This window comes from Rhincodon typus, chromosome 9, assembly GCF_021869965.1.
Source record: "Rhincodon typus isolate 14 chromosome 9, sRhiTyp1.1, whole genome shotgun sequence".
Taxonomy (NCBI): domain Eukaryota; kingdom Metazoa; phylum Chordata; class Chondrichthyes; order Orectolobiformes; family Rhincodontidae; genus Rhincodon; species Rhincodon typus.
In genome coordinates this window covers 18,395,006-18,421,626 of record NC_063340.1, presented here as the reverse complement: position 1 = coordinate 18,421,626, position 26,621 = coordinate 18,395,006, and the positions used below count along the sequence as shown (strand labels likewise).

Below are 26,621 nucleotides of genomic sequence, written 5' to 3'. Positions count from 1 at the left end.
GGCTTGCTGTGTTCCTCCAGCACCACACTGTGTTATCTCTGAATCCAACATCCGCAGTTCTTGCTATCTCAGTGGTTTTATTTAAGGTTAAGGGGAATCCAAAGAGATTCTACAAGTATATTAAGACTAGCTAGGGAAAGAATAGGACCGTTAAAGATCAACGAGGCCTTCTATGTGTGGAACCACAGGAGATGGGTGAGATCCTTAACGAATATTTCTTGTCAGTATTTACTACAAAGAAAGACATAGAAGCCAGAGAACTCGGAAAACTAAATAGTGACATCTTGAAAAGAGTCCACATTACATAAGAGGAGATGCTGGAGGTCTTAAAATCCATAAAGATAGGTAAATCACTGGGAGCTGATCAAGTGTATCCCAGGACATTGTGGGAAGCTAGGGAAGAAGTTGCTGGGCTCTAGCCAAGATGTTTGTATCATCGACAGCCATGGGTGAGGTGCTGAAAGACTGGAGGATGGTAATGTTATGCCATTATTTAAAAAGGCTGAAAGGAGAGGCTAGGAAAGTACAGACCAGTGTGCTTAATTTCAGTGGCGGGTAAGTTGTTGGAGGGGCTTCTGAGAGACAGGATCTATATGTATTTGGAAAAGCAAGGTTTATTAGGGATAGTTTGCATGGCTTTGTGTGTTGGAAATCTTGTCTGTCGGAAATCTTGTCTGTCAAACTTGATTGAGTTTTTTTGAAGTGGTGACCAAGAAGACAGAGCAGTAGATGTTGTCAAATGTACTTTAGCAAGACCTTTGATAAGGTTTCACATCGTTGACTGAATAGTAAGGTTAGATCACACGGGATGCAGGGAGAACTAGCCAACTGTATTCAAAATTTGCTTGACGTTAGGAGACAGCGAGTGGTGGTAGAGGGTTGTTTTTCAGAGTGGAGCCTGCGACAAACTGTGTGCCGCAAGGGTCTACGGTTGTTTGTTATTTAATTAAATGATTTTGATAAGAATGTAGGAGGCATGGTTAGTAAGTTTGCGGATGACACCAAAATTGGTGGTATAATGGACAGTGAAAAAGTTATCTAAGAGTACAATGGTATCTTGTTCAACTGGGCCAGTGGGATGAGGAATGGCAGATGGAGTTTAATTTAGATAAATGTAAAGATTTGCATTTTGGTAAGACAAACCAAGGTAGGACTTACACAGTTAATGGTAGCGCCCTGGGGATGTGTTTCCGTCAGAGACCTGGGATGCAGATACTTAATTCCTTGAAAGTGGCGTCACAGGTAGATATAGTGGTAAAGAAGGTGTTTGGCACGCTGCCTTCACTGGTCAGAGCAATGAGTACAGGGGTTGGCACGTCATGTTACAGCTGTACAAGACATTGGTAAGGCCACATTTGGAATATAGCATACAATTCTGGCTGCCCTGCTATAGGAAAGATGTTATTAAACTAGAAAGGGCGCAGCAAAAATTTAAAAGAATGTTACCGAGATTGGAGGATTTGAGTTATAGCGAGGCTGGATATGCTGGAATTTTTTTTTTCTTTGGAACGTAAGAAGCTGGGGGCACGAAATCATGAAGGGCATAGTGGAGGTGAATAGCCAGGGTTTTTTCCCCAGGGTAGGGGAGTCAAAAACTAGAGGGCATAGGTTTAAGGTGAAAAGGGAAAGATTTAAGATGGACTTGAGGGGCAAATGTTTCACACAGGGTGGTGCATAAATGGAACAGGCTGCCAGAGGAAATGGTAGAGGTGAATACAAAAACAGCATTTAAAAGACATTTGGCCTGGTACAGGGATAGGAAAGATTTAGAGGGATGTGGGCCAAATACAGGCAAACGGGACGAGTTCAGTTTACGAAATGTGGTCAGCATATACGAGTTGGGCCAAACGGTCTGTTTCCATGTTGTTTGACTCTATGACTATAAATGGTTAAGAATTAGAATTCGTTACTTAATAGATCGGTGGTTCCAGGTACAATAGAAGCTTTCAGAAGTGCATTCGATAATTACTTCAAGGAGGAAAACTTGCAGGGAAAATTGTAGTGAATAAGATCAACTGGTTCACTTTTAGAGCTGGCACAGACTGGAGGGCCTCATTTTGTGCTACACTATTCTTTGATTTTCTGTTTCTGCACAATGAGCAGGGATAACAAACAGGAGTGAGAACTTCCTTTCTGTAACCTACAGGTGTTGAGGCAGCTAGCAGCATTCCAGAATTTCCTAGATAATTAAAAATAAGACAATAAGTCAGATTGAGATTTCATGCTTTAATCATGAAGAATCTTGAGATATTATGATTATTTTAAGAAAAGCAGAAGACTAAGGGATGATTCAATATTTTTATTAGCCATTTAAAGGCAAGCTAAGTAAATTAAATTTTATAGTAAAATCTCTTCCATAAAGCTGACAGCTCTTGCAAAGGAGAATGAATGTCCTAATTATATTTTATCATGCTTCACCGATCCAGTATATTGACATCATTTCAATATGAACCTCCCTTTACTTCCATACATTTGTGAGCAGAAACAGGCGGTGTATGCATCTCTCCACGGCCTTCAGAGGAAGGAGCAAAGATTTTGCCTTCTATGGCTATGAGACCATTCTTTGGGATACAGCTTGCTATAATGGATGAGAAAGTAAGTGTTTGGTTGAGACTTAATAATAAAGAAGTAATTCTGGTGGAACGCATAAATACAATACCCAGTGCCTGCAAGCTTCCTCCTATAGAAATTTCAACAACTCTTGGTTGGACCAGGGTGAGATGACTGTGCAAAATTCCATTCTGTATGAGAAAAGAGCAACCATTGGAAATCAATTAAAAGTATCACTAATAGTGGCAGTTAAAAAGCCTCCTCTTAGATAGTCATACAGCACGATAGCAGAACCTTCAGTCCAACCAGTCCACGCTGACCATAATCCCAAACTAAACTAGTCCCAGCTGCCTGTGCTTGGCCCAAATCCTTACAAACATTTCTTATTCATGTCTTTTAAACATTGTCATTGCACCTGTATTCACCACTTTCTCTGGAAGTTTTTTCCACACATGAACCACTCTGTATAAAAAAAAAAATTGCCCCTCATGTCTTTTTTAAAATCTTTCGCTCTCACCTGAAGAATATGCTCCCCATTCTTGAAATCCTCCACCCTACGGAAAAAAAAAAACACCTGCCATTCACCTTATCTGTACCCTTCATAATTTTATAAACCTCTGTATGGTCAACCCTCAGCCTCCCTTGCTCCAGTGAAAAAGTCCCAGTCTATCCAGCCTCCCCTCATCACTCAAACCCTCCATTCCCAGCAACATCCTGGTAAATCATTTCTGAACCCTCTTCAGCTTAATGATATCCTTCCTATAATAGGGCGACCAGAACTGCACACAGTCTGCAGAAGGTGTCTCACCAGCATCCTGTACAACCTCAACATAATGTCCCAACTCCTATATTCAAAGATCTGAGCAACGAAGGCAATCCTGCTAAATGCCTTCTTAATGATCCAATTTGCATGTGATGCAAACTTCAAAGAATAATGTACGTGAACCCCTTGGTCTCTCTGTTCTAAAACACGACACAAAACCCTACTTTTAATTGTATATGTCCTGCCCTTGTTTGTTTTACCAAAATGCAATACCTCACATTTATCCAAAATAAACTCGATCTGCCACTCCTCAGCCCATTGTCCTAATTGATCAAGATCTCTGTAATCTTAGATGACCTTCTTCACTGGCTTCACTAATTTTGGCATCATCTGCAAACTTGTTAACCATGCCTACTATATTATCATTCAAATGATTTATAGAAATGACAAACAAAAGTCAATCCAGCACTGATCCCTGTGGAACACTGCTCATAACAGGCCTCCAGTCTGAAAAACAACCCTCCACCATCACTCTCTGTCTGCTGCTATTAAGCCAATTTTGTAGTCACTTGGCAAGCTCATCCTGAACCCCAAGTGACCTAACTTAATTTGTTTATCGTGTGGAATCTTGTCAAAGGCTTTACTAAAGTCCAAGTAAACAATGTCTACTGCACTGCCCTCAATTTCCTTAGTCACTTCCTCAAAAAAACTCAGATTTGCGACACACGATTTTCCTCACACAAATCCATGCTATCCCTGATTATTCCTTGCCTCTCCAAATGCATAAAAATTCTATCTTTCAGAATCACCTCCAACAAGTTTCCCACTACCAAAGTCAGACTTACAGGTCTAAGTTCTTAGGCTTCTCCTTACACCCTTCTCAAACAAAGGCACAACATTAGCCACTCTCCATTCACCCGGCAAGTCACCTGTAGTTATAAATGATACAAATATTTTTCAGGATCCTCTGCAATTTCCTCCCTAATTTCCCACAACGTCCTCGAATACACTAAATCAGGTCCTGGAGATTTATCCACTTTTATATTTTCTAAGATCTCCAGCACTTCCTCATCTGTAATGTGGACTGTTTTCAAAAACACCAATATTTATTTCCTTGAGTTCTCTAGCCTCCAGTTCCTTCTCCACAGTAAATTCTCACACAAAATATTAATTTAGTAGCTCTCCCATCTCCTGAGGTTCAACACAAAGATGACCTCTTTCATCTTTAAGGGGCCCTACTCTCTCTCTAGATGCTGTCTTGCTCTTAATTTACTTGTAGAATCTCTTTGGATTATCCTTAACCTTAATGGCCAAGGATATTTCATATCTCCTCCTTGCCTTTCTAATTTCCCTGTTAAGAATGCCCCTACACTGTTTATACTGTTCAAGAGATTCATTTGAATCCAGTTGTCTATATCTAATATATGATTTTTTTTATTCTTGACTAGAACTCAATATCTTTATTCATCCATTGCTTGCTAATCCTACCAGCATTACCTTTCATTCTAACAGGAACATAATGACTCTGAACTCTCATTATCACACTTTTGAAAGCCTCCCATTTATCATACATACCTTTACTTATGAACAGTCTTCTCCAGTCAACTTTTGAATGTTCTTGTCTCATTCATTAGAATTTGCCTTACTCTGATTAAAAGCTTTAACTTTCATGGAAGCTTATCATTTCCCATAACTGTTTTAAAACAAATAGAATTATGATCACTAGACCCAAACTGTTCTACTACTATCACTTCAGTCACTTGCCTGCCGTGTTACCCAAGAGAAGGTCAAGTTTTGCTCCTTCTCCATTCAGAACATTTACACATTGATAAAGAAAATTTTCTTGAACTCATTCAACAAATTCTACACCATCCAAACCTTTAATGCTATGGTAGCGCCAGTCAATATTTGGAAAGTTAAAATCACCTACTACTATAACCTTATTATTCTTACATATATCTGAGATTTCTGTACATCTATGTTCCTCAATATCCCTCTGACTATTGGGAGGGGGTGGGTCCTATAGTACAATCCCATCAAGGTGATCATTCCTTTCTTATTTCTAATGTCAACCTATATATTTTATGAGAAGGACAATGTGAGCATGGAGTGAATGGACTACTAACATAAAAAGATGTGCAGAAAAGCGTTCTGTCTATGGAAAGCATGTCAGAAATGCATATAACTTAATAGTACAATCATAAGTCACTAAAATAAATCACAAAGATCACAAATGTTTATTAGAAGAAGTAGTTTTTTCCCATTCAGACCTATTGTGCGACTAAGGGAGTTGTGTGGATCCCATGCATGTCTGAAATAAGTTCAATCAAGTACTCCATGTTTTATCATATTGTCATTTTATCAATTATATTTCTATTAGGACTATGACAACATGTGTTAGTTTTAATGGAATGAAAGTTGGGTCTGTTTTACAGTGGGTGGGAGCTCTACTTCAGTAAACTGTTACTAAGTTTGTGAAGGAGAATGTCTATTCCTCAACATTATGAAGGTTACTTTAGAAGGCATAATGGTTGAATATTCAAGCCCCAACAACCATGTATGTATAAACTAGGTCTAGCTTCCTGGCCAAAGTTACTAAACTGAAAATACTTGTTGACATCATGACCTTCAGTCAAGCAACTCCAAAAGACCTGCACTCAGAATGTGGAAATCTATTGTTGGGCAACATTTCCTGCCCATTACTTGTTTCTCCAACTGGTCTATCCTGATATTTATGCTTTTCAAGAAGCTCTCTCCCACCATAAGCATCAAACTCTATGAGCTCATCATTCTATTGCTTTGTCCGTCAAGTTCTTACTCCTAGCTCTGCCTCAAATCCATGTTATATGCTATTCATTTCAACCACTTTTTTTGGTAGTGAGATCTACATTTTCATCACTCAGATTCATTGTTTCTGCTTAATATTTTATTGGATTTATCAGTGACTATCATACATTCATAGCCTGTAGTTTTGAAATTGTCCAGGAAAGGTTGAACAAGTGTGGCACATTTCAGTAGAAAACAATAAACTGAGGAATTAACAAACAGCGGTCTTTTAAATTCTAAAGGAGGCTTAATAGAATAGATATAGACAACTGCTTTCACTTGTGGGGAAATCCAGAAATGGGGGCTGGAAATGTCAGATAGTCACTAATAAGCCTTATTCGGAATTCAGAAGAAACCACTTTTTCCAGAAAGTGTTGTGTGTGTGGAACCTGCAGCCTTAGTTAAGAGAATAGCATACATGTATTAAATAACTTGTTAAAAGTTAGTATTCGAGGGAGAAAACAATAGAATGATATGTTGATACAGTTAGATTAATTATGATGGGATCATGCTCCTGTGGAGAAAGAAACAGGATAGAGCAATTGGGTTGAATAGCCTGTTACTGTGTTGTAAAATTCCGTGTAATTCTGTCATATTTTTAAAGACCTCTATCAGGTCACCTCTCAAACTTATTTTCTTTGGGAAAGATCTCAAGTCTGTGTCATCTTTCCTGATTGCTGTGCTCTCTCAGTTATGGTATCATTCTTGATTAATAATGAATACGCATGTATCTATGTATAGGGTAATCAGATGGAGGGAGATGATGTTACTGGTGCTCTCTGCATTACAAAGCCTTGGCCAGGCATTGCCAGAAGTATCTATGGGGATCATCCCAGATTCCTGAATTCATATTTCAAAAAATATCCAGGTAAGACATCAATGTATTCAGAGAAAATCGACCTTTTATGCTTTTACAGACATACATTTCTCAGTTGTTTGCAACTAAGGTAGTTTATGGCACTAAACATAAATTGCTGATCTCCCTTTCAACATTATTGGATTTGGATTTTTACCTTTAACTCTTCCAGTTTTACTTTCCATGAAATATTCTGGTGGGAAAGTATAATATCAAGCAGGTGCAGAGGAAATATACCAGAATGACATTATAGCTGAGGGAATTCAGTTATGTAGAGAGACTAAACAATGTGGGATTTTCTCCTTAGGGAAAGGAGATTTAGGACAAGCATTCAGCACCTTTTGATGTGTGGAAAGAATAAAGAAGGAAAAAGTGTTTCTACTGGTGGGAGAATCAGTAACTGGAGTTCACAGAATGAAGGTGTTTATCAAAAGAACTAGAGTACAAAAGAACACTTTGCATTTATATAGTGTAATTAATGTATTAAGAAAATGTCTCAAGGCACTTTATAGGAGGGTTATCTGGCAAAAATTGAAGCAGAGCTATATATTAGAACAAGTAGGTAGGCAGTGCTAGGGGAAGGAGCAGTGGAATGATGGTAATGTCATTGGATTTGTAATCCAGAACCCCAATCTAATGTTCTAGAGACATGGATTTGAATCCCATTACAGAAGATAGACAAATCTGTATTCAATGTAAGTCTGGAATAAAAGGCAACCATGTAATTGCTGTTGACTGTCGCTAAAAACCCAACTTGTTCATTAACGTCTTTTATGGAAGGTTAAATTTGCCATCCTCACCTGGTCTGGCCTACATGTGACTCCAGAGCACAGCAATGGTGGTTGACTTTTAACAGCCCTCTGGGCAATTAGGGACAGGTAATAAATGCTGGGCTAGACAGCCACGCCCTTATCCCATGAAGGAAAAAAAGCAACCAAAGCTTGACGAAAAAAGTTTAAGAAGGAACATAAAGGAGGACAAAGTAAAGAAATAAAGAGGTTTAACAAGAGAATACCAGAATTTGACCTGGTAAGGTAAAGATGTGGTTGTTAAAGCAAAGTTGAAGGAAGTTTGCAATATGCAAGCAGCAAAAGATGCAAAAATGCAAAGTTCTCGAGTATTGAAAGGCTGGAGAAGATATCAGAGGCAGGGAAGGAAAAGTCATCTAGTTTACACTTACAATATGAAAGAACTCTCAGTCTTGCAGCTGAGAAAGTTTCATCCTTACATCCCGCGGTCACGTACACTGGTGCCAGATACATTCTTTTCAGCAAATATCAAATTGTATTCTCTTTTCATCCAATGGCTAACTGAATAATTTATACCTTCTTTCCAAAATCCAAAATCTGTTGGAAAATTGTAAATGAGCACTAAAATAGATGGTTAGCCTTGTTGGTTTTCAATAAAGATAAATAAGTATCAAATGTTGGGACAAGATAAGTTAATAAACTATTGGGAGAAGTGAATAGTTCTGTTCTTGACCTTTGAACAATACAGGATCAGAAGACAAAACTGTCTTCTTTTGAACTTGCCACTCCTTCTGCTGTTGTAAATCTCTAGCAAAGCAATAAATCATGAGTAAAATACTGGTACTTTCTAAATATCAGCAGATCCTGCTATTAAGTTAGTACTTCGAACACAATGTTATCGTGAAAAAAATATGATATACAGTTGGAGAGATAGCAGGAACTGCAGATGCTGGAGAATCTGAGATAACAAGGTATAGAGCTGGATGAACACAGCAGGCCAAGCTCCTCTGATGCTGCTTGGCTTGCTGTGTTCATCCAGCTCTACACTTTGTTATCTCTGATATACAGTTGGTTCTGCTATAACAGGATAGTTGCATTCCTGTGCAACATCATGTTATAGAAAATGGCGTTGGGGCAGACCACCAAAAAAAAAAAAATCACTCAAAAGCCTAACAAAAAGGATAGCACAATTTGAATAAATGTAATAAAAGTAAATTTAACACTTTAGCTTGAAAAAACATCAAGATGACATGATGGGGGAGGATGTTGTACTGCGTACCTCTCACAGAAAGCACTTCACGAAAAAGCCTGTGAAATGATGATGTGACACCGGCGTGGAGACTCTTTCGGCGCTAACATTGTATGTATTCACGTCAAAGCCTGTGAAACAATCATGTGATGTCGACACGTACTCCTCTACGCACTGATGGAATCGCATATTGGCCAACACAAGTTCGTATTTTAGAAATAGCACTCCCTTATTTGTCAATCGCATTACAGACAATTCGTGTTGATGGAACACACACTATAGCAGAACTGACTGTAAAATGCTACTCCTTTAAAAAGCACTATCGCAGTGCATCTTCTACATTTATCTTCCAGGGAGACAGCCACAGCATTGAGGCAAGTTGGAAAGAAGCAGATTACTGCACGAATGTACAGTTTTGCATTCATTTCCCATTTCTTTTCAGGATATTACTTAACTGGTGATGGTGCACACAGGTCAGAGGAAGGCTATTACAAGATTACTGGCCGTTTGGATGACATAATTAACATCAGTGGCCACAGGTTGGGTACAGCTGAAATAGAGGATGCTCTGGTAAGGATTCCACATATATAATGTAAAGAATTTGAGGCTTCTTTGAAACATAGCTTGGTAATAAGTTGAGAGACTGGATATTGAACAGCCATATGTGATGATTGGTGTTCCTCAGGAATTTATTATTAGCTTTTTTTATATATCAATGACTTGGAAGAAGGAATAGAGAGTTGAACATTCAGTTTTTGGGAGTTGTACCTCTGGAAAGATGCAATAGCCTTGGAAGCGGTACAGCACAAATGAATCGGAATGAAGCCAGCCTCCTTTCTTGTTCAGGGCACCAGTAGCATTGTAGGCAGGCCTTGATGACACCAAAAACTTTTCTAAGGCAAGATTATCAAGGAATATAGAGTGAAGATGGCTGAATAAATTTGATATTTAGTGTAGCTGTGATCCACATCCATGGTGTTGCTAATCAGTGCTGAGTTTATGGGCCAAGAAGATTGAACATTTGATCCACACAGACTAACTGATTAACTACTGAGTCCACCGAATAGCTGACCTATCTCCATGGAACTGATATTGGATCAGGTGTCTCCATGGACCCAGTGTTGGATCAACATAAATGCAGGCAAATGGGACAAGATCAGTTTAGGATATCTGGTCAGCATGGATAAGTTGGACTGAAGGGTCTGTTTCTGGGCTGTGTGACTATGAATCTATAACTGACCTATAGACCCCATACTGAACTGATCAACTGGATCTGTTGACCTGTGGACCCCATACTGAATCAGCTGGACCATGAAAACAGTGCTAGACCAGCTGTCCCCACAGGCCTGGTACTGGACTGTGGATCAACTGTCCCTATGGATCCTGTACTTACCTAGATCCTGTATTGGATCAGCTGTGCTCCTGGATGTTACAAAGCACTGTTATGTTCCAGGTAATGTGGAACTTTTCTCCAGCATCTGGATGGAAAGAAAAATAACAGAGATGTGTAGTACAGATGAAAACAGCACTCTGTACAAACCTAATTAAGACATCTATGGAAAAATTGTTTCCATATCTGAATGAGTCTAGGACAAGGGAGTATAAATGTAAATTAACTGTTAACGGCCACGTAAAATATTTGAGGAATTTCTTTGCAAGCAGAGTAATGAAAATGTATCAGAAGAATTGGTTGAAACAGATAACCTTGAATTGTATATGAGGAAGAAGAGACAGGTTTAATGGCAGGGTTAGAAGGAAGGGACTTTGTGAGAAATATGGATCAGTTAGACCGAGTGGCTTGTTCTTGTATGGACACATAACACTCACTGTCTAGATTTATACACAGGATCATGTGTGAAGCCTGCTGAATTGGATAGGATGGGCAAAGTGGCGGTGATATGTTATGGATCACTCAGAGAGCCTGAATCTATCTAGCTCTGCCTTAGAATATTCAAAGGGTTGATTTCCACTATTTTTGAGAAAGAGTTCCGAAGTCTCATGGCGCTCTATGAGAAAATAAATCCTCATCTCTGTCTTGAATTTTTAAACAGTGATTTCTAGTTCTGCTTTCTCCCAGAAGATGAAACATCCATTCCACATGCACTCTATGAAGTCCCTCAGGATGTTAGATACTTCAACCAAGTTCCAATCAATGTTCTATTAGCTTTTGTAATATTTGCTGTACCTACATATTAACCTTTAGAGGTCCATGGATTAGGACACCTGGATGCTACCGCATCTTTGAGCCTTACAATATCTCACCATTCAGATATACTTCTTTTTTATTCTTAACACCAAAGTGGACAATTTTATATTTTCTCAAATTCAACTCTATTTATCAGATCTTTGTCCTCTCCCTTAACCTCTCTTTACCCTTTTATTTCCTCCTTATGTCTTCTTTACAATTTCCTCTCCTATTTATCTTTGAGTCATCAGCAAATTAAGCGACTGTACCTTTTGTCTCTTCCTCGGAGTCATTTATATAAATTGTAAAAAGATGACAGCACAGCACTGATTCCTGTAGTACACCACTCATTTCACCTTACTAACCAAATACTCATTTATACCTACTCCCCGTTTCTTTCTCGCTAAGCAATTTTCTATTCATGCCAATATGTGACCCTGCTAACACAGTTTTATTTTTGGCAATAATCTTTGATGTGGCATATTATCAAACACCTCTGGAAATTTAAGTACAGTACATCCACCAATTCCCCTTTATCCACAGCACATTGCTTCCCAAAAGAACTCCAAAAAATTGATTAAACATGATTTCCTGTTCACAAAACCATATTGATTCTGATTGTTGCCTAATTACCTTGAATTTACTAAGGGCTCTACTATGATGTCTTTTAGCATACTCCCTATAACATATGTTCAGCTAAGTGCTCGATAGAGTGTACTGCTTCCTGTCTTCTTTTTGAATAAAGGAGTTACCTTTGCTATTTACAATCTGATAGAACCCTCCCTCTAACCTAGGGAATTTTGGAAAATTAGAACTAACACATCAACAATCTCACTAGCCACTTCTTTCAAGAATTTAGGATGAAGTCCATTAAGATCTGGGAACTTGTTAGCTTGCAGTTCCAACTTTCTTTCCTCAGTGCCATTTTTCTGGTGGCTATAATTTTCTTGAATTCCTTCCTCTCCTCCTGTGGAACCAGCTCGCGGGGCTGAATGGCCTACTCCTGCTCCTATTTTAGTGCATCTTCCTGATATCCAGCCATTTGGAGGGATTTGCAGGTTGATATTTATTCTGTTTGGCTGTGTTAACGCACCTTCCTTGGTCATCAGGTCCTTAAGTGGAACTCAAGTCTAGACCTTCTGGTTCAAAGGCAAGAATGCTTCCACTGCATCACAAGGCCTCCACTTGTATAACAGTACCCCTTTATTACAGTATTCCTTTGTGAGAAGAAATAACTGGAGGTAAAAAGGAATCTGTTAATTGATTGAGATGGTCTTTCTCTGTTCAAATGGTCTTTAGGCTGAACACCCTGATGTGCCAGAGACGGCAGTGATTGGCTATCCTCATGACATGAAAGGGGAAGGTAGGTGAGAGAAAGTGTTCTTGTGATCAACCCAATAAATGTAGGTAGACTCTGATACACAAATGCAACCTACAAAATTCTCAAATTGTAATGGTATGTATTTGTTTTAATGTGATGTGGAGTTTTCAGGTTGCTAAATTGAGCCCCTTAGGTACTACAGCCTCCATGTCAAATTGATGAAATTTTTAGTCAGTTTGTTTTGGGTCAAAAAGAAAAATATACCATGTTTGTTCCAGCACAGAATAGTAGCGCTTTTGCTTCTTAAGCCATTGACTGTCTGATACCCCTCCAGAATTCTGATGTTCAAGTACCCTGGAATTATTTGCGGATAAACAGTTCCATAACTATTAGGAAACATTTAATGGCTTACAATAAACCTTATAGCAACATGAGGAATGTGTATTGACAGTGTGATCCTGTGCCCACATGTTAAGAAAGAGAAACAAAAACCTTGCTTTTTCAGAACACTTCACAACTGTAGGAAATTGCAAAGCCAAATAAATATTCTTGAAACATAGTGACTGTTGTCAAATGAAAAACACAACATCTAATTTGTGCATAATAAAATCCTACAACCAGCATTAAGATAATGACTAGAGAGATGTTTTTAGTAATAAAATGAAGAAATGCGGGTACGGAGACAAAAACAGAAATGGCTGGAAAAACTCAGAAGATCTGGCAACATCTGTGAGAGAAAGTAGAGTCAATATTTTGAGTCCAGTGACACTTCTACAGAATGTCAACTCGGTTTGTCTCTCTCTCTCTCTGCAGAAACTGCCAGACCTGCTGAATTTCTGGAGCAGTTTCTGTTTTTGTTTTTAGTTGTGTGGGTTGAGGGACAAATGATGACCAGGCCACAAGTAGATCTTCCCTTGCCGTTCTTCCAATATTATAAGTTTTTTTACATCCACCTGAAATGGCAGAAGGAATTCAGTTTAAAATCAAAGTCAGCACTTCTGATGATACAGCCCTCCATTGTTACAGTACTGCACTGAAGTGTCAGTTTTCATTATGTAAAGAGCCCCACTGGAGTGGAACTTGAATCCACAATCTTCTGACTCAAAAATGAGAGTGCTGTCTCTGCAATACTTTTCTACAGATTTTCCACGTACCCTACTGTTAAATCAAACAGTTGAATTCTCAAGTGATACATATATAATCATAGGGCCCAAAGAACTGGTCATTAATTTCCTCTTCCTGTTTCAAGTTACAGTATTAATGTTTGATACTCTGGTGAATGACATTCTTCAGATCTGCCTACAGCATGACAATGTTGTACCTATACTCTGAAGATTGCAGCTGACATTATGCATATGTTTTCTATTTGAATTAAGTTAAAATAGTATTTCTTGTTCACTATATTTCTTGCCAAATTGCAATAGAATTTGCAGAAAGTGTTTACAAAATTGTTCTTTGTCCTTCTCTTTGTCATCTTTTCTAAAAATGTCTATTAAGGGTGTGGTCTGTGTACAGACATAACCCTGAAATTTTTATCCAATCAAACCTGAAAGATGACTTCTGCCTTTCCACTCAGCATAAAACAACAAACCTTATTTCCCAGCACACGCAGTGCAGTATAATAAATTTTTTTTATGTCGTACCCATTAAACAGATGCTTCCCCCCTTCCAATATTAATATCCTACATTAACCAAGTATCTTTTATGACACACGAAAGCTGGTGGAGAAAATGGGAAATAGTCTCTCAAAAATAAAGAGGCTAATTTCATAAACAATGTCTGAAGAATTTACCTTTCATTCGAAGAAAAATATCTGCTAATTAGATCAGGACAATGGGTTACGGCACAAAATATTGTTTTCTCCTGAGGGGGTCCTCATGAAGACAACTTTTTAGTTTTCAGTCTCCGTAACTCCCTTATTAGATGATACAGTCACATTGTAACACTACTTTCCATCTTGTAGTGCAGTCATAGTGTCCTTGCCTCTGGACCACAGAGGCCTGGGTTCAAGTCCTACCTGTTGTAGAAGTGTGGAATAACATCTCTGAACAGGTTGAATCGAAAAATAGATTTAAAAAATATAATGCTATTTGTCTTGATATTTGGTGCATTTGTACTCGCACAGAGCAGAATTAAAAGAGTACATCAAGATTGTGAGTAACTATCAGCCTGCCATGAAATTTAAAGCCACAACACAGACAGAAAGTATTATTTTCTTAGACACAATAGTATTTAAATTAGCATAAAATAACAGGTATAAGTTTGCAACAGAAGTTTCTTTTCTAAATAACTGACACAATTCAACACACCTTCTAGAATGGTAAGGTCACAGCCAATGCAATGGTATTCCATATTCATAAATCTGAAATATTTAAACCAAGCAGTTACTTTCCTTTTGAGATAGCAAGAACTACAGACGCAGGAGTCAGAGATAACACAGTATGGAACTGGAGGAACACAGCGGGCCAGGCAGCATCAGAGGAGCAGGAAGGTTGATGTTTCTTCAGATTTGGGGAGGGGAAAGAGAGCTGGGAAATCAACAGAGAGAGGAGGTGTGGGGCTGAGGAAGGTAGGTGGGATTGTGATAGGTGAGTGCAGGTAGGGAGTGGTGGGGATTGGTCAGTGGGAAGAGAGGGGCAGATAGGTGGGAGAGAAGATGGACAGGTTATGTCAGGTCAAGGAGGCTTGGACATGGACATACTTTCCTTTTACTGCATTTCAGATCTCGATCTCATTTGTAAATTTAACAGCTGACACAGTGTTCATTCATTACAACAGCACCCACTCCACTTTTCTAATATACCAGCTCCTGAACATATGCATTAGAGATTCCACGTTCGTTTGTAAGTAACTTGTTACTTAAGTGATTTCAAGTTTTCCCAGCTACTTAAAGTTTTAGCAAAGATTTATAGCTCGGATTGTGGGTAAGGTTGTTGACTTGCTCGCCGAGCTGGCTTGTTTTCGTTCAGACGTTTTGTCACCATGCTAGGTAGCATCATCAGTGAGGCCTCCGATGAAGCGATGTTGTTCTACTCTGCTTGAAATTTATACTGTCCGGTCCGTTATTGTGTCATTTCCAGTTTTATTCCATATGGGTTTGAATATGGGGTCCAGTTCTATGTTTGTTGATTGCATATGAGTTGAGAAGCATGCCTCTAGGAATTCCTGTGCGTGTCTATGTTTGGCTTGGGCCCAAGGTTGTCAACCCATAATGCAATCAACAAACATATAGAATTGGACCCCATAAACAAACCCATACAGAACAAGGAGGTACAATGGCTCAGTGGTTAGCACTGCTGCCTCACAGCATCAGGGATCTGGGTTCAATTCCACCCTTGGGCAACTGTCTGTGTGGAGTTTACACATTCTCCCTGTGTCTGTGTGGGTTCCCTCCGGGTGCTCTGGTTTCCTCCCACAGTCCAAAGATGTGCAGGTTAGGTGGATTGGCTGTGCTAAATTGCCCGTAGTGTTCAGGGATGTATAGCTTAGGTGGGTTATAAGGGAATGGATCTGGGTGGGATGCTCCAAGGGTCAGTGTAGACTTGTTGGGCTGAAAGGCCTGTTTCCACACTGTAGGGATTCTATGTGAGAACAAAACTGGAAATGACAGTACTCACCAAAATAGACTGGACAGTATAAATTCCAAGCGGAGTAGAACAACATTGCTTCATCGGAGACCTCACTGATGATGTTACCTAGCATGGTGACGAAATGTCTGAATGAAAACAAGCCAGTTCATTGAGCAAGTCAACAACCTTTCCCAGCTACAAGTTAGGTGAGTTCCTTTGTTGACAAATTTGAAACTGATCTTTATTGTTTACGGCCTTTGTCTCTCTCCCTGACCTCCTTACAGTCTCCACTTCTCCTACCTGCTCTCTCTCCCCCTCCCCAAACCTGTTTGTTGCCTTCCTCTCTTTCACTCTTATTTGCAGTTTCTTTCTCTCTCAACTTTGCTTGCTGTCTCCTCCTTTCTCCTACAATGCCTGCTGCTGCCTCCCTCTCCCACCAAACCCCACTTTATTGCTTCTCTCTGTCTCACTTGTGCTTGTGGCCTCCCTGTCTCTCTCTCTCCTACTACCCCTCTGCCAAGACTAAGGCACCCGACTCTTGCTTCCGGTCTCCCTTGATGCCTCCCTTTCTCTCCAACCTGCTTGCTTCCTCCTTCTCTACAAGCTCAAGCTCAGACCCTTCTCCACCCAAATTGGCTCTGCCCGATATCGCCATGGCTGCTGGCCCCAAGTGCCCTGGGGCCTTGTCTTAGTTCTTTCCAATCTTAGGTAGTTTCTCTCCTGTTTCCTGCTAATAGATACACTAGTGAACTAATCAACAGCAAGCAGAAGGGGGATGCCAAGCTGACATTGAAGGAAAACAGCTCCTCACCATTTCCTACCATTCTACTCATAGAGAGAGACTTCTGTCTGGTTGTCTCTGTGAATGAATTTCTCATTCGTGAATCATTCAAGTAAAATTATATGAACTTTAAGTTCTAATGAACCCTCTATTGGAACATCATTAAAACCTGTTGGTATGGTGCTCATCTCCTTAATATACAAAGTGAAAGCATTGCTAACTGTGACTATTTATTAAGAACTTGGAAAATATGAGATTTGTAGAGTGCAGAATATTTGTTATTATGTCACCTAACAGAAATAAGTATGTTCTACATGTAATCTGTGATTTGCAGATATTGTAGGACCAGGGCATGGAAGAATGAGGGGCCATGGGGGAAGAGGGGTGGGAGTTTGGGCATATCTTAGCAAAGGGGTTATTGATGGGCTATTGGTGGTGTTTGGGGAACATTAAGTAGATTGGATAGGATATGGGAGTGGGTGGGGAATAAAGAGTGTGAGGGCAAGTTTTTTTACAACAGCTGGGGACAAATTCCAACAGTTTTGAGGTGGCTCTGTTAAACAGCCTGAATCCACAGTTGGCACGTGCTGCATTTGAACTTTGGCTGGGATCGGCCAACTTAACCTCAGCCAGTATCTGCCCCGCCAGTGAAGCTCCTGCCTTTATAGGTGTCATTTTCGAGGCAGTTGCACAAAACTGGGAGTTTTCCTGACTCCTGCTACTTGTCTCGAGAATAAAAACGTGGCTCATAGTTGTTGACTAATCACTATATTGAATCTCTATCAATAAGCTGTAACAGATCCGGACACAAGGAGAAGAAATCCTCAAATGGAAAATTTCAGGAATTATTGGTCCAAAATCATCTGATGCTCCTGAGCCTGTTACTTTAGGGTATCATGTCTTAAATTACTCATTTATGGTATCCCAAACTGATATTTTCTGAAAAAAATTGCCTCATTTGCATTTGAATGACTCAATACTATCTGCTTTGTGATCCCCTGATCCTATTTCATGAATTAACGTTTATGTCAATAAAATATTGCTCTACACTGTGATGTTTTAGGGACATAGAGTCATACAGCATGGCAACAGACCCTTCACTTCAACTCGTCAGTGCTGACCAGATATCCCAATCTGACCAGCATTTGGCCCATATCCTTCAAAACCTGTTCCACTCATATACCCATAAATATGCTTTTTAAATGTTATCATTGTACCTATGTTATTATCTCTCACAGTATTGAACACGATTGTGTAAACCTCAGATGTATGTTTTATCTATTAGATATTGGTTCAGATTTCAGAACCTAAGACAGCTAATTATAAAGCTTCCTGGTCTCTAAAAACTTGAATTCTATAATCGTGTGAAATTTGTGATATTGACTTTCTGATAATATTTGCACGTAATTGTCACATAACAAGATATAATGGACATTAAAACATTGTCGAATCATTGAGAATGAGGATTACTGTGCAAAAGTGACCTTTGGTATTGAGCATGAGAAAAATACCTAAGGTTGACCTGACAATATAGGTATGATTAATAGGAAGAATAAGATGAAAAATAATCGTTGAATATTTTTATTGGTCCTTTAATTCCAAACAGTTGGCACTTTCTACACCTGATGTCCATCCCTCCACTTGAATTTTCATGGCAAGAGTACCTGGTATGAATTCTGAGGACAGTTTTGCCACGTGATATTGCAGCAAAGTAGGGAATGTTACTGTAATTGCGCATCAATGCTGTAGCTGACCATTTAATACTGTGGTTGAAACAACATATGGAATTGTTCCATTTCCAACACCGGTATCCTATTCCCTAACATACACAACAATAAGGTACTGAATACTAAGACCCATTTCTGTGTAATTTATATACAAGCTGTTTGCTGCACAAAGAGAAACAGCTTGAAGAACAATAATTGCCAGAGATGTTATTGGGAAGAATTATCACTACACTATTATATTTCAGTGTATTTCAGGGGAGCTTTCCATCCATTTATGAAAGCTGGCATGATGTTGATTTTTTTATTTTTTCCATGTTCTTGACATTAAACAGATCATTTGCCCTCTCTTGTCACCTTCAGTAGCTTCAACTAATGTTAAACAGCTAAACAATAATGTTAACCTCTTTAAACAAAGTCTTACCTAGAAACCAGATAAAGGTCAATTGTACATGGACTATACTCATGACAAAATACAGCTTACAATAATCATATATAACTTAAAGATCTTTTACAAGTGAAATAGTTGTTCTCAAACAAATTATGTATTGAACCATTCTTTGATTGACCAAAAAAGCTAGACTGTGTGGCATAATTTCTAAGATAAAGCCACAATAAGGACAGTGGACACTCTCAGTTATAGGTTCCACAAGTGTGTGTGTGTATCAGTTATTTTGAAATAGCTTTTGTTATTAACTTATGCCTGTTGTACCAATTTAAAAGCTGTGCTGTCAGGGAAATTAATATTTTTCCTTGTGTGTTGTGGCATTATGTTTATGGAGAGGTCATTGATTATTGAGGATGTAGATGAATTCTTCTATTTCTGCTTTTGTGTGAGTTCAAATACCCAATGTAAACACAAATACAGAAGGTAAAGTTACATCTTCATTGCATCATCTCATAAATAAGTTAGTAAGAATTGAAAAGAAGCTTCTGAAAACCAAACATAGCTGGAAAAATCCAAAATGTAGCCCACGAGAACTTATGTAGCCTTAAACTAGAGATTTCACATTCAGTTGCAAGGAATTATTTCAGTGATTTCAAGTTTTTGTGGCTCCCAGTTCACGGAATATTTCTTTGTTGACAGGTTTAAAACTATTTTCTCACCGTTTGTCGTTTTTTCTCTCCTCTTGTTATACAGTCCCTCTCCTCACCCCTCCCCCCACAATCTTTGCAATCTCCATCTCCCATCTCTCTTGCAACCTCTTTTTCTCCTCATCCTTCCCCACACTTTTTGTAGTCACCTCCTTCCCCAGCCCTTTGCAGCCTCCTTCTCCTCCACCCATCCCTCTTGTAGCCTTCTCCATGCCACCGCATCCTTTTGGCCTTCTCTTCCTCCTCCCCACCCTAACCTTGCAACTTTCTCCTCTCCCGATAGTTCCCTTTACCCTCTAAGTAGCTGTCTTCTAACAACTTTTTTGCACTTTTCTCCTTCACTGCCCACCTAGCCTCATCGACCCCTCAGAAGCATCTTCCTTCCTCCAATTCCATCCTGCAGCCTCCTTCTCTGGGCAGATGCCCTCCCCAGCCAAGCCAAAAGCTAGCTCCCTGATGAAAAGTTGTTCTGGCACCCAGGCAACTGCTGTTCATTATTTTCCCAACTGCTCTCTGCTCTTCCAAACACAGGCTGGTTCTCTCACATGTGTTTTGATGATTAGTTTCCCCAATGAATCTATCAGCAACAAGCGCGGGAAAGAAATAGCCTGTGATTGGAGGAGTAGTTCTTCACATATTCGATCCTATGTACTTGTGGGGTGAATTTCTCCCATTGGTCACCCCTGTAATTCAATTTTCTGAGGTGATTTGGTGACTTTTGGAGGTGCATTCACCCACTACTTCCACACATTTTGAGCCCTGGTGTGCAGGTAAGCATGGAAATCTTGAAACTGCAGACTGTCATTCCAGGGCTGTATCCCTGTGGATCACTTTCTTCAATCAGGTGTAATTAGGTTTTTAACAACAATACCATCCATGAAATTTGATGAACAACAGAACTGGCCCAAAAAATATAAAATTACAATGGAATGGGTGCTGGTAAAAGGTTAATTAGTAGAATTTTAAGCACTTTAAACATTTTGAAAATGTTTTCTCAGAAACATCAGCTCCTTAGCTTCTAAGCTTCCACTTTCATCCCATGTGTATGGCCTAATCTTTAATTAGCTCTATAAAATTTTATTTCTTTTAGTTTCATGTTTGTTTCTATGAAAACCTTTCATGTAATTGGCTATCTGAAAAGCTGAGAAATCCCCAGCGAATAGCACTGCAAGCAGATGCAGTATAACTATGTAATGATGACCTTGAAGTTTTTGCCAGAGAGATCTTTTAATTGTTCCTTGAGGCTTATTTTGAGCTCAGTGGTGTGCAGCCTTGCTTCATTGCTGATTGTACACTCCTAGCCAAAGCTTCTTGATGATTGAGTTGAGGATGTTATTGACGACTTGTTTCAATTAAGTTTGCATTCTGGCACATGACTTGCATTTTATTCATAGGGTACTCAGGCATTTCCTGATCTTTAAAAAATATACTTGTGCTTTGTTTCAGCTGCATTTGCCTTTGTTGTTTTGAAAGATACCTGCTCCATTTCTGAACTGATCATTAAAGATCTGAAAACAAATGTTGCATCTAAGATAGCTAAATATGCTATTCCTGATCACATCCTGGTGAGTGACTCCCCTTGCTTCTCCATGTTTACGGTTAAGGGTCAATGAACATCAACCACACTCAATATATGCATTAACCCTTGTATGTGATGGAATGTTGAAATCGAATGAGGAGTGCAGTACTTTGAGCTACATCGCAGGGCCAGTTTTTATTCTTAGCTAAGAACTTAAGAACATAAGAAATTGGAGTAGACCGTACGGTCTTTTAAGTGTACTCAATCATTCAATACAAAATTAGCTAATGTTCTGTTTCAATTCCACTTTACCACCTACCCCTCTCATGCCATATCCCTAGACACTGAGAGACAAAACTCTGTCTATCATAGTCTGAAATGTGTTTAAAAATTATGGAGGATCCACATCCTCTGGGATAGTGGCTTCCAAAGATTTGCAACCTTTTGAATGAAGAGGTTTCTCTTCATGTCAGTACAAAATTATTGCTTCCATATTTTGAGACAGTGCCTAGAGTCCCCAATCAGGAGAAATAATGTCTCAGGCATGAATCTTTGCTCCTGATGTGGAAGTCTAGAGTTCTTGAAGATTCCCAATTTGGCAAACAGAACTTGGTAGAAAGTGCCCTGTGTGTCTAACTTTCAATGCAAGAGATAAATTCCCACTCTCATGCAAACTTAAGAGACAACTATAAGGGTAAGCTGTCTGAAAGGCTGACCTCAATAACCTGGGACTTAGGACCAGCTACCAACAAAAAACAAAAGGTCAGCCTTCCGACGTTCTCACATCCTCTCATCACTCGTGCACAGTCTTCAATTCTCATTCATGCTCACTCATACCATATTTATGATGACTCATGACCCTCACTTATTTCTTATGGCTCCTCAAAAACCTCATGCCAAGTTATGGCTCTCTATCCACTCTCAGTAGCCCCATGCCAACTCAGTGCAAACATCGTGTCAACTCGTCACCCAACCCATCATACTTATACCTGTCTTGCATGCTCACCCAGTATCCACTATGGGAAGACCTCAGGATAAATGCTGAGATGAAGTAAAGTTCTAAGTGCTTATGGATGTGTTCAATATGTTATCAAAAACACTGATTTAAAAAAACACCCTATACTTGAATTCCTTCAGCAACTTAATCCCTTTTAAAAACAAGCATTTACAATCAAAGCTCCAGATTCACAGACCTTTTAACCATTTGGAAATGTCAATCAAACTGTGAACCAACATACACCTCATGGTGAAATCAGTCATGTAATACAATCCTATAATGATAGCTGTAAGTCTTATGTCAACATGTAGAATAAGCTAGAAAGCTTTTTCAAAAAAAATCTTTAAAGACCAGGAGATATAAATGCATTTACAACTCGTAGGTTCCCTCTAACTGTTTGAAACATTCAATAAATGTATCCACTTTTAACACACATTTATGTCACTTAATAATTCAAGAGGGCACATTATCCCTACCAAAGATGTCCCTGGAATTTTCTAAATGGGTACCCTACCTCTGAAAATGTAAAGTTCACAAGTTCCATTTTGTACACTGCACCCATGAAAACCGGATTTGGTTGAAGGCAGCTGCAGTTTAATGCATCGAGTCCGCTCCATGAACCACAAATGCACAATACAAGCAGCCCTTGTGCCATCTCCTCCCAACCGTGAAAAGAAGAGTAGGTGCCATGCTGAGGGGCAGGGCTTCTCAAATTTGGACTGCGGCCATTTTGACTAATCCAGAAACCCTTGCTGTACCCAAGAAAACTTAGGCCTTAGTACTAACCCGATATCAATCCTCTTCAGAACCTTGTGTACTTCAACTGAGGTCCCTTCTCATTCTTCCAACCTCCAGGGAATATAGGCCAAATTTACTCAATCTCTTGTCATGGGACAATGCTCTCCTCACTTGGACAAATATTGTGAAATTTCACTGTACCATTCCCTATACAAATATATCCTTCTATAAAGACAAAAATTACACACAGTATTTCAGGAATGGTCTCACCAAAGCCTTGTACAATTTTTGTAAGATTTCTTTATTCTTGTATCTCAATCTCCTTTCAATTAAGGACAAAGTGCAATTTATCTTTGTAATTGCTTGCTATATCTGAATGAAAACACTCGGTATTCCTTATGAGTACATTTAAGTCCCTCTGAGCATCGATATTTACAAATTCCGTGTCATTTAAAATAGATGTTTTATTACTTTTACTATCAAGGTAAATAATTGGGGTGGGGGGAGCTGGGTCTGGATGGGATGCTCTTTGGAGGGTCGGTGCAGACTTGAGAGGGCAAAAGGCCTCTTTCTGCACTATAGGGACTGTATGACTTCTATGACCTCTGTAAGCATATGTATGGTGGTCAGGGAGCATTTAGCTGGACAGGAGGCAGTGGGTGGCAATGCTGCCACCTTCTTGCTTCTAATCCGAATAAGTCATTGGTGGCACAGCCCGTGGACAGCCTTTTTATCCTATGACCGGTTGAGACATCATTAACCCATGGTTGATGGGGGGCTTGATGTGCAGGGAACACAATTTTCAGGGTTCCTTGTCAAATCTGGGTCAGCAGGAGGGGTCCTCAGTCAAAGAACTCAACATTGGGAAGGGTGGATCTGCTGAGAGCACAACTCCCTTACTGCCAACACTCCTCTCCCTCCTCTATGGCAATCACTCCGTGACACCTTCTATCACTCAAAAGTGGACATGGGATTGAGCAACAGTACTTGACCTTGGTAGATGTTATGACTGCCACTGCCTCCCCAGTGGGTTGCTTCTGTAGAGAGCTGCTAACCTCTGATCAGTCCTTGGTCCCTGGGAATGCCCACAGTTAAGTGCCTGTGTGGCACTAAAAGAGGAGAAGGAGATACAGGGCTCTGGCCAGCTCTTCAGTCAGAGGGCAGGACTCCCACCACATATATTAAATATCACCCTTGTATCTCCTTTTAGCTCCTTAGTAGTCTCCTTACAGTTTACATTCCCATCTAAATCTGTATTGTCAGCAAATTTGGATGCGTTACTCTTGGTTTCTTCATCTAAGTCATTAATATAGATTGGAAGTAGCTAAATCCCCTGCAATGATCCCTACAATACTCCACTAGTCAAAGCCTGTCAATTTTAAAGGGCCCCAATTTTAAAGTGCCTACACTTTGCTTCTTGTCTGTTAAATAATCCTCAAATCCATGACCCTTTATCTTGCATACTAAACCTAGTTCCCCTTTTGTGTCATACCAGTAACATCTTCAAAAAGATATATTTATCAAACATGATCTTTTAACTCTTCCCTTGTAAAGATTCCTGTGGAGTATTGGAAGTGTTGCGGCTGATAAACAGTCTGACAGGATGGAGTTGTCAGTATTTTCATACCTTCACATTATTCCTTTGGGAAGAACTGTTCGAAGTACTGTATGAATTCACAGGCTAATTAATAATCTGACAGGTTGCAATATAAAAACTCCTTCCATGACCTTAACTATATTTTCCCAGCTGAATAGGCGATGATTTTTCTGTGGCAGGAGGTTTAATAAATTTAATGAAGTCTTTACCAGCCAGGGTTATTTAGAGAAAGTTTCAAATCCTATCTGTTCTGAGTTGGGCAAGAATATTACAACTGAGTTAGAAGCTTGCTTCTTCACTGTGCCAATGTGGAAGCAATGCATAAGAGATTGAAAGGTTGGAAAAATTCATGGGAGCAACAGGAGATTCATGCCATAAATGTGGCTATGTGAGGTTATTGATAGAGTATGCTTGCTATAGGTCAGCTTCCTTTGCCGGTAATACCTTCACTTACCTCAACCTGATACTCCTTTTCTTAATAGCATTTCATCTGACAACACAAAAATTCTTTATTTAACATGTGTGTTAACATGATGTTTCTTTCTGGTTTTGCGTTTGTTATACATAAAACTATTGTCACTCCATCAAAAACAATATTTGCACAACCATTATTCTTTGTACAATAAAACATATAACTTATATTAACCAGAAAAAAGCAAGCTTTGTAACAATGGTGCACAATTTAAAAGATCAAGGTAGTTCACCATAGCTTGAAAGCCCAACAGCATATTCCAACCTTCTCAAATATTTTCCTCCTACCAATCCCCACTGATTCTTAATTGCTAGTAAAGATATCAACAGTGTATAGTTTAATATCTTCCTTCTTCTCTTCCTTAATATAACCTACCCTTGTCCAGTGGAGAAATTTTCAGTTGATCACCCTGAACCTCACCGGAGAGTACAGGAATAGCTGAAACTAGTTGATCCAATCCATCATTCCTTACAAATTTTGTTTCAAAATTGAGGGTTTTTAATGAAGCAAATAAGAAGAAACTGTTTCCACTGTTGAGACCATTGTGATTGAGAATACAGATTTAAGTTAATGGTCAAAGATAAAGGACTGGATTTTTAGGACCGGTTATGAGCTATTTTCAAAGAGTTAAATGATATGGGAAAGGGCTTGAGAGGGAGTTGTCAAAAGATAGCCACTTATAGACAATAAACCTCATTAAAGGCCTGTTAAGGCCCCCAGAATTGTCAGGGAACAGCATACATGCCTGAAGACAGATCAGGAGCTAGTTCTCCAGGTAGGCTTAGAAAATTCCCTTCCACAATGGTGACCCAGCTGCTGAGGCCATTATTTATTATAAAGTTAGAAAGGTTGTAGTAAGGGTATTGCTATCTTGTGGTTCTCTCTTTCTTAACTGAAAAAAAAAGCCTTTAACTGCTTCGGTAAAGGAGGGCCTCTTACTGGCTCTTCAGTTTGGAGAACCCACCTGGATTACTTAATTAAATAGTGTGTCTACCCTTTGGCCATTCATTGGTCAATTTGAGAAAAATCAGTTGTGATTGTTCTCCCTTCCTGCTCCCCACACTGACCTATTTTCCATAATAGGGAGGAATGGGTAAATCACCCTTGCAGCTGTTTGTCCTTTGGCCTATTGAGGCAATTAACTCCCTGACAAAATGACAAATAAAGGCCTCAATCTGCCTCCACTGCCATGGTATGCTTGGCTAGTGTACAAAGGCCTTTTTAAAATCTAATTTCTTGAAAAGCAGGTAGGAAGTGGAAGCAGAAGCAGAGAAGGTGGATGGGAGTGACCTGTGTGCACTAGGGGCAGATCCCTCTCCAATAAGATGTCACCTCTCCCCTCACTTTGTGCCTCCCTGCTTGGCCTCCAAAGCACAGACTGCTCCCTAGGTTGCCCAATCTGTTCCCACCCTAAAAGCCAGATGTTTAGCTGGGTCCAGATGCCATCGATGATCTCCATCTGGTCTTGCAGTGTTAGAAGCACACACTATTGAGTTTAGTTGTGTGGGACCTCCTGTTCGTCAAGGGCTGAAAGTTGAACCCTCCGTGTGTTCTGTGGGCAAGCTTTGTAAAAGTCCATAGTAAGTCCAATGATACCATCTTTTATTTTGGAGGTGGTGGGTTGAGTTCA

General features: G+C 39.5%; 1 protein-coding gene and 1 long non-coding RNA gene across 4 annotated transcripts in view; one reads left to right on the top strand and one right to left on the bottom strand.

The window, feature by feature from the left end:
* Positions 1-26,621, top strand: part of LOC109935598 (acetyl-coenzyme A synthetase 2-like, mitochondrial) — a 65,794-nt gene that overhangs the window by 37,012 nt on the left and 2,161 nt on the right. For 2 of the 3 annotated variants that reach the window (XM_048600754.1, XM_048600753.1), the window contains 5 exons: positions 2,483-2,595; positions 6,881-7,007; positions 9,436-9,563; positions 12,478-12,541; positions 21,115-21,233. In XM_048600754.1, the coding sequence (XP_048456711.1) occupies positions 2,483-2,595; positions 6,881-7,007; positions 9,436-9,563; positions 12,478-12,541; positions 21,115-21,233 (551 nt within the window). Of the gene's footprint in view, positions 1-2,482; positions 2,596-6,880; positions 7,008-9,435; positions 9,564-12,477; positions 12,542-21,114; positions 21,234-26,621 lie in introns of those variants that run through there. The other variant, XM_048600755.1, reaches the window with a different exon arrangement.
* LOC125483963 lies at positions 2,397-25,449 on the bottom strand. The gene is made up of 4 exons (XR_007262837.1): positions 25,367-25,449; positions 10,387-10,471; positions 2,660-2,741; positions 2,397-2,578 (listed from the first exon to the last, which is right to left on the bottom strand). It is a non-coding gene; the product is annotated as an uncharacterized LOC125483963 (long non-coding RNA).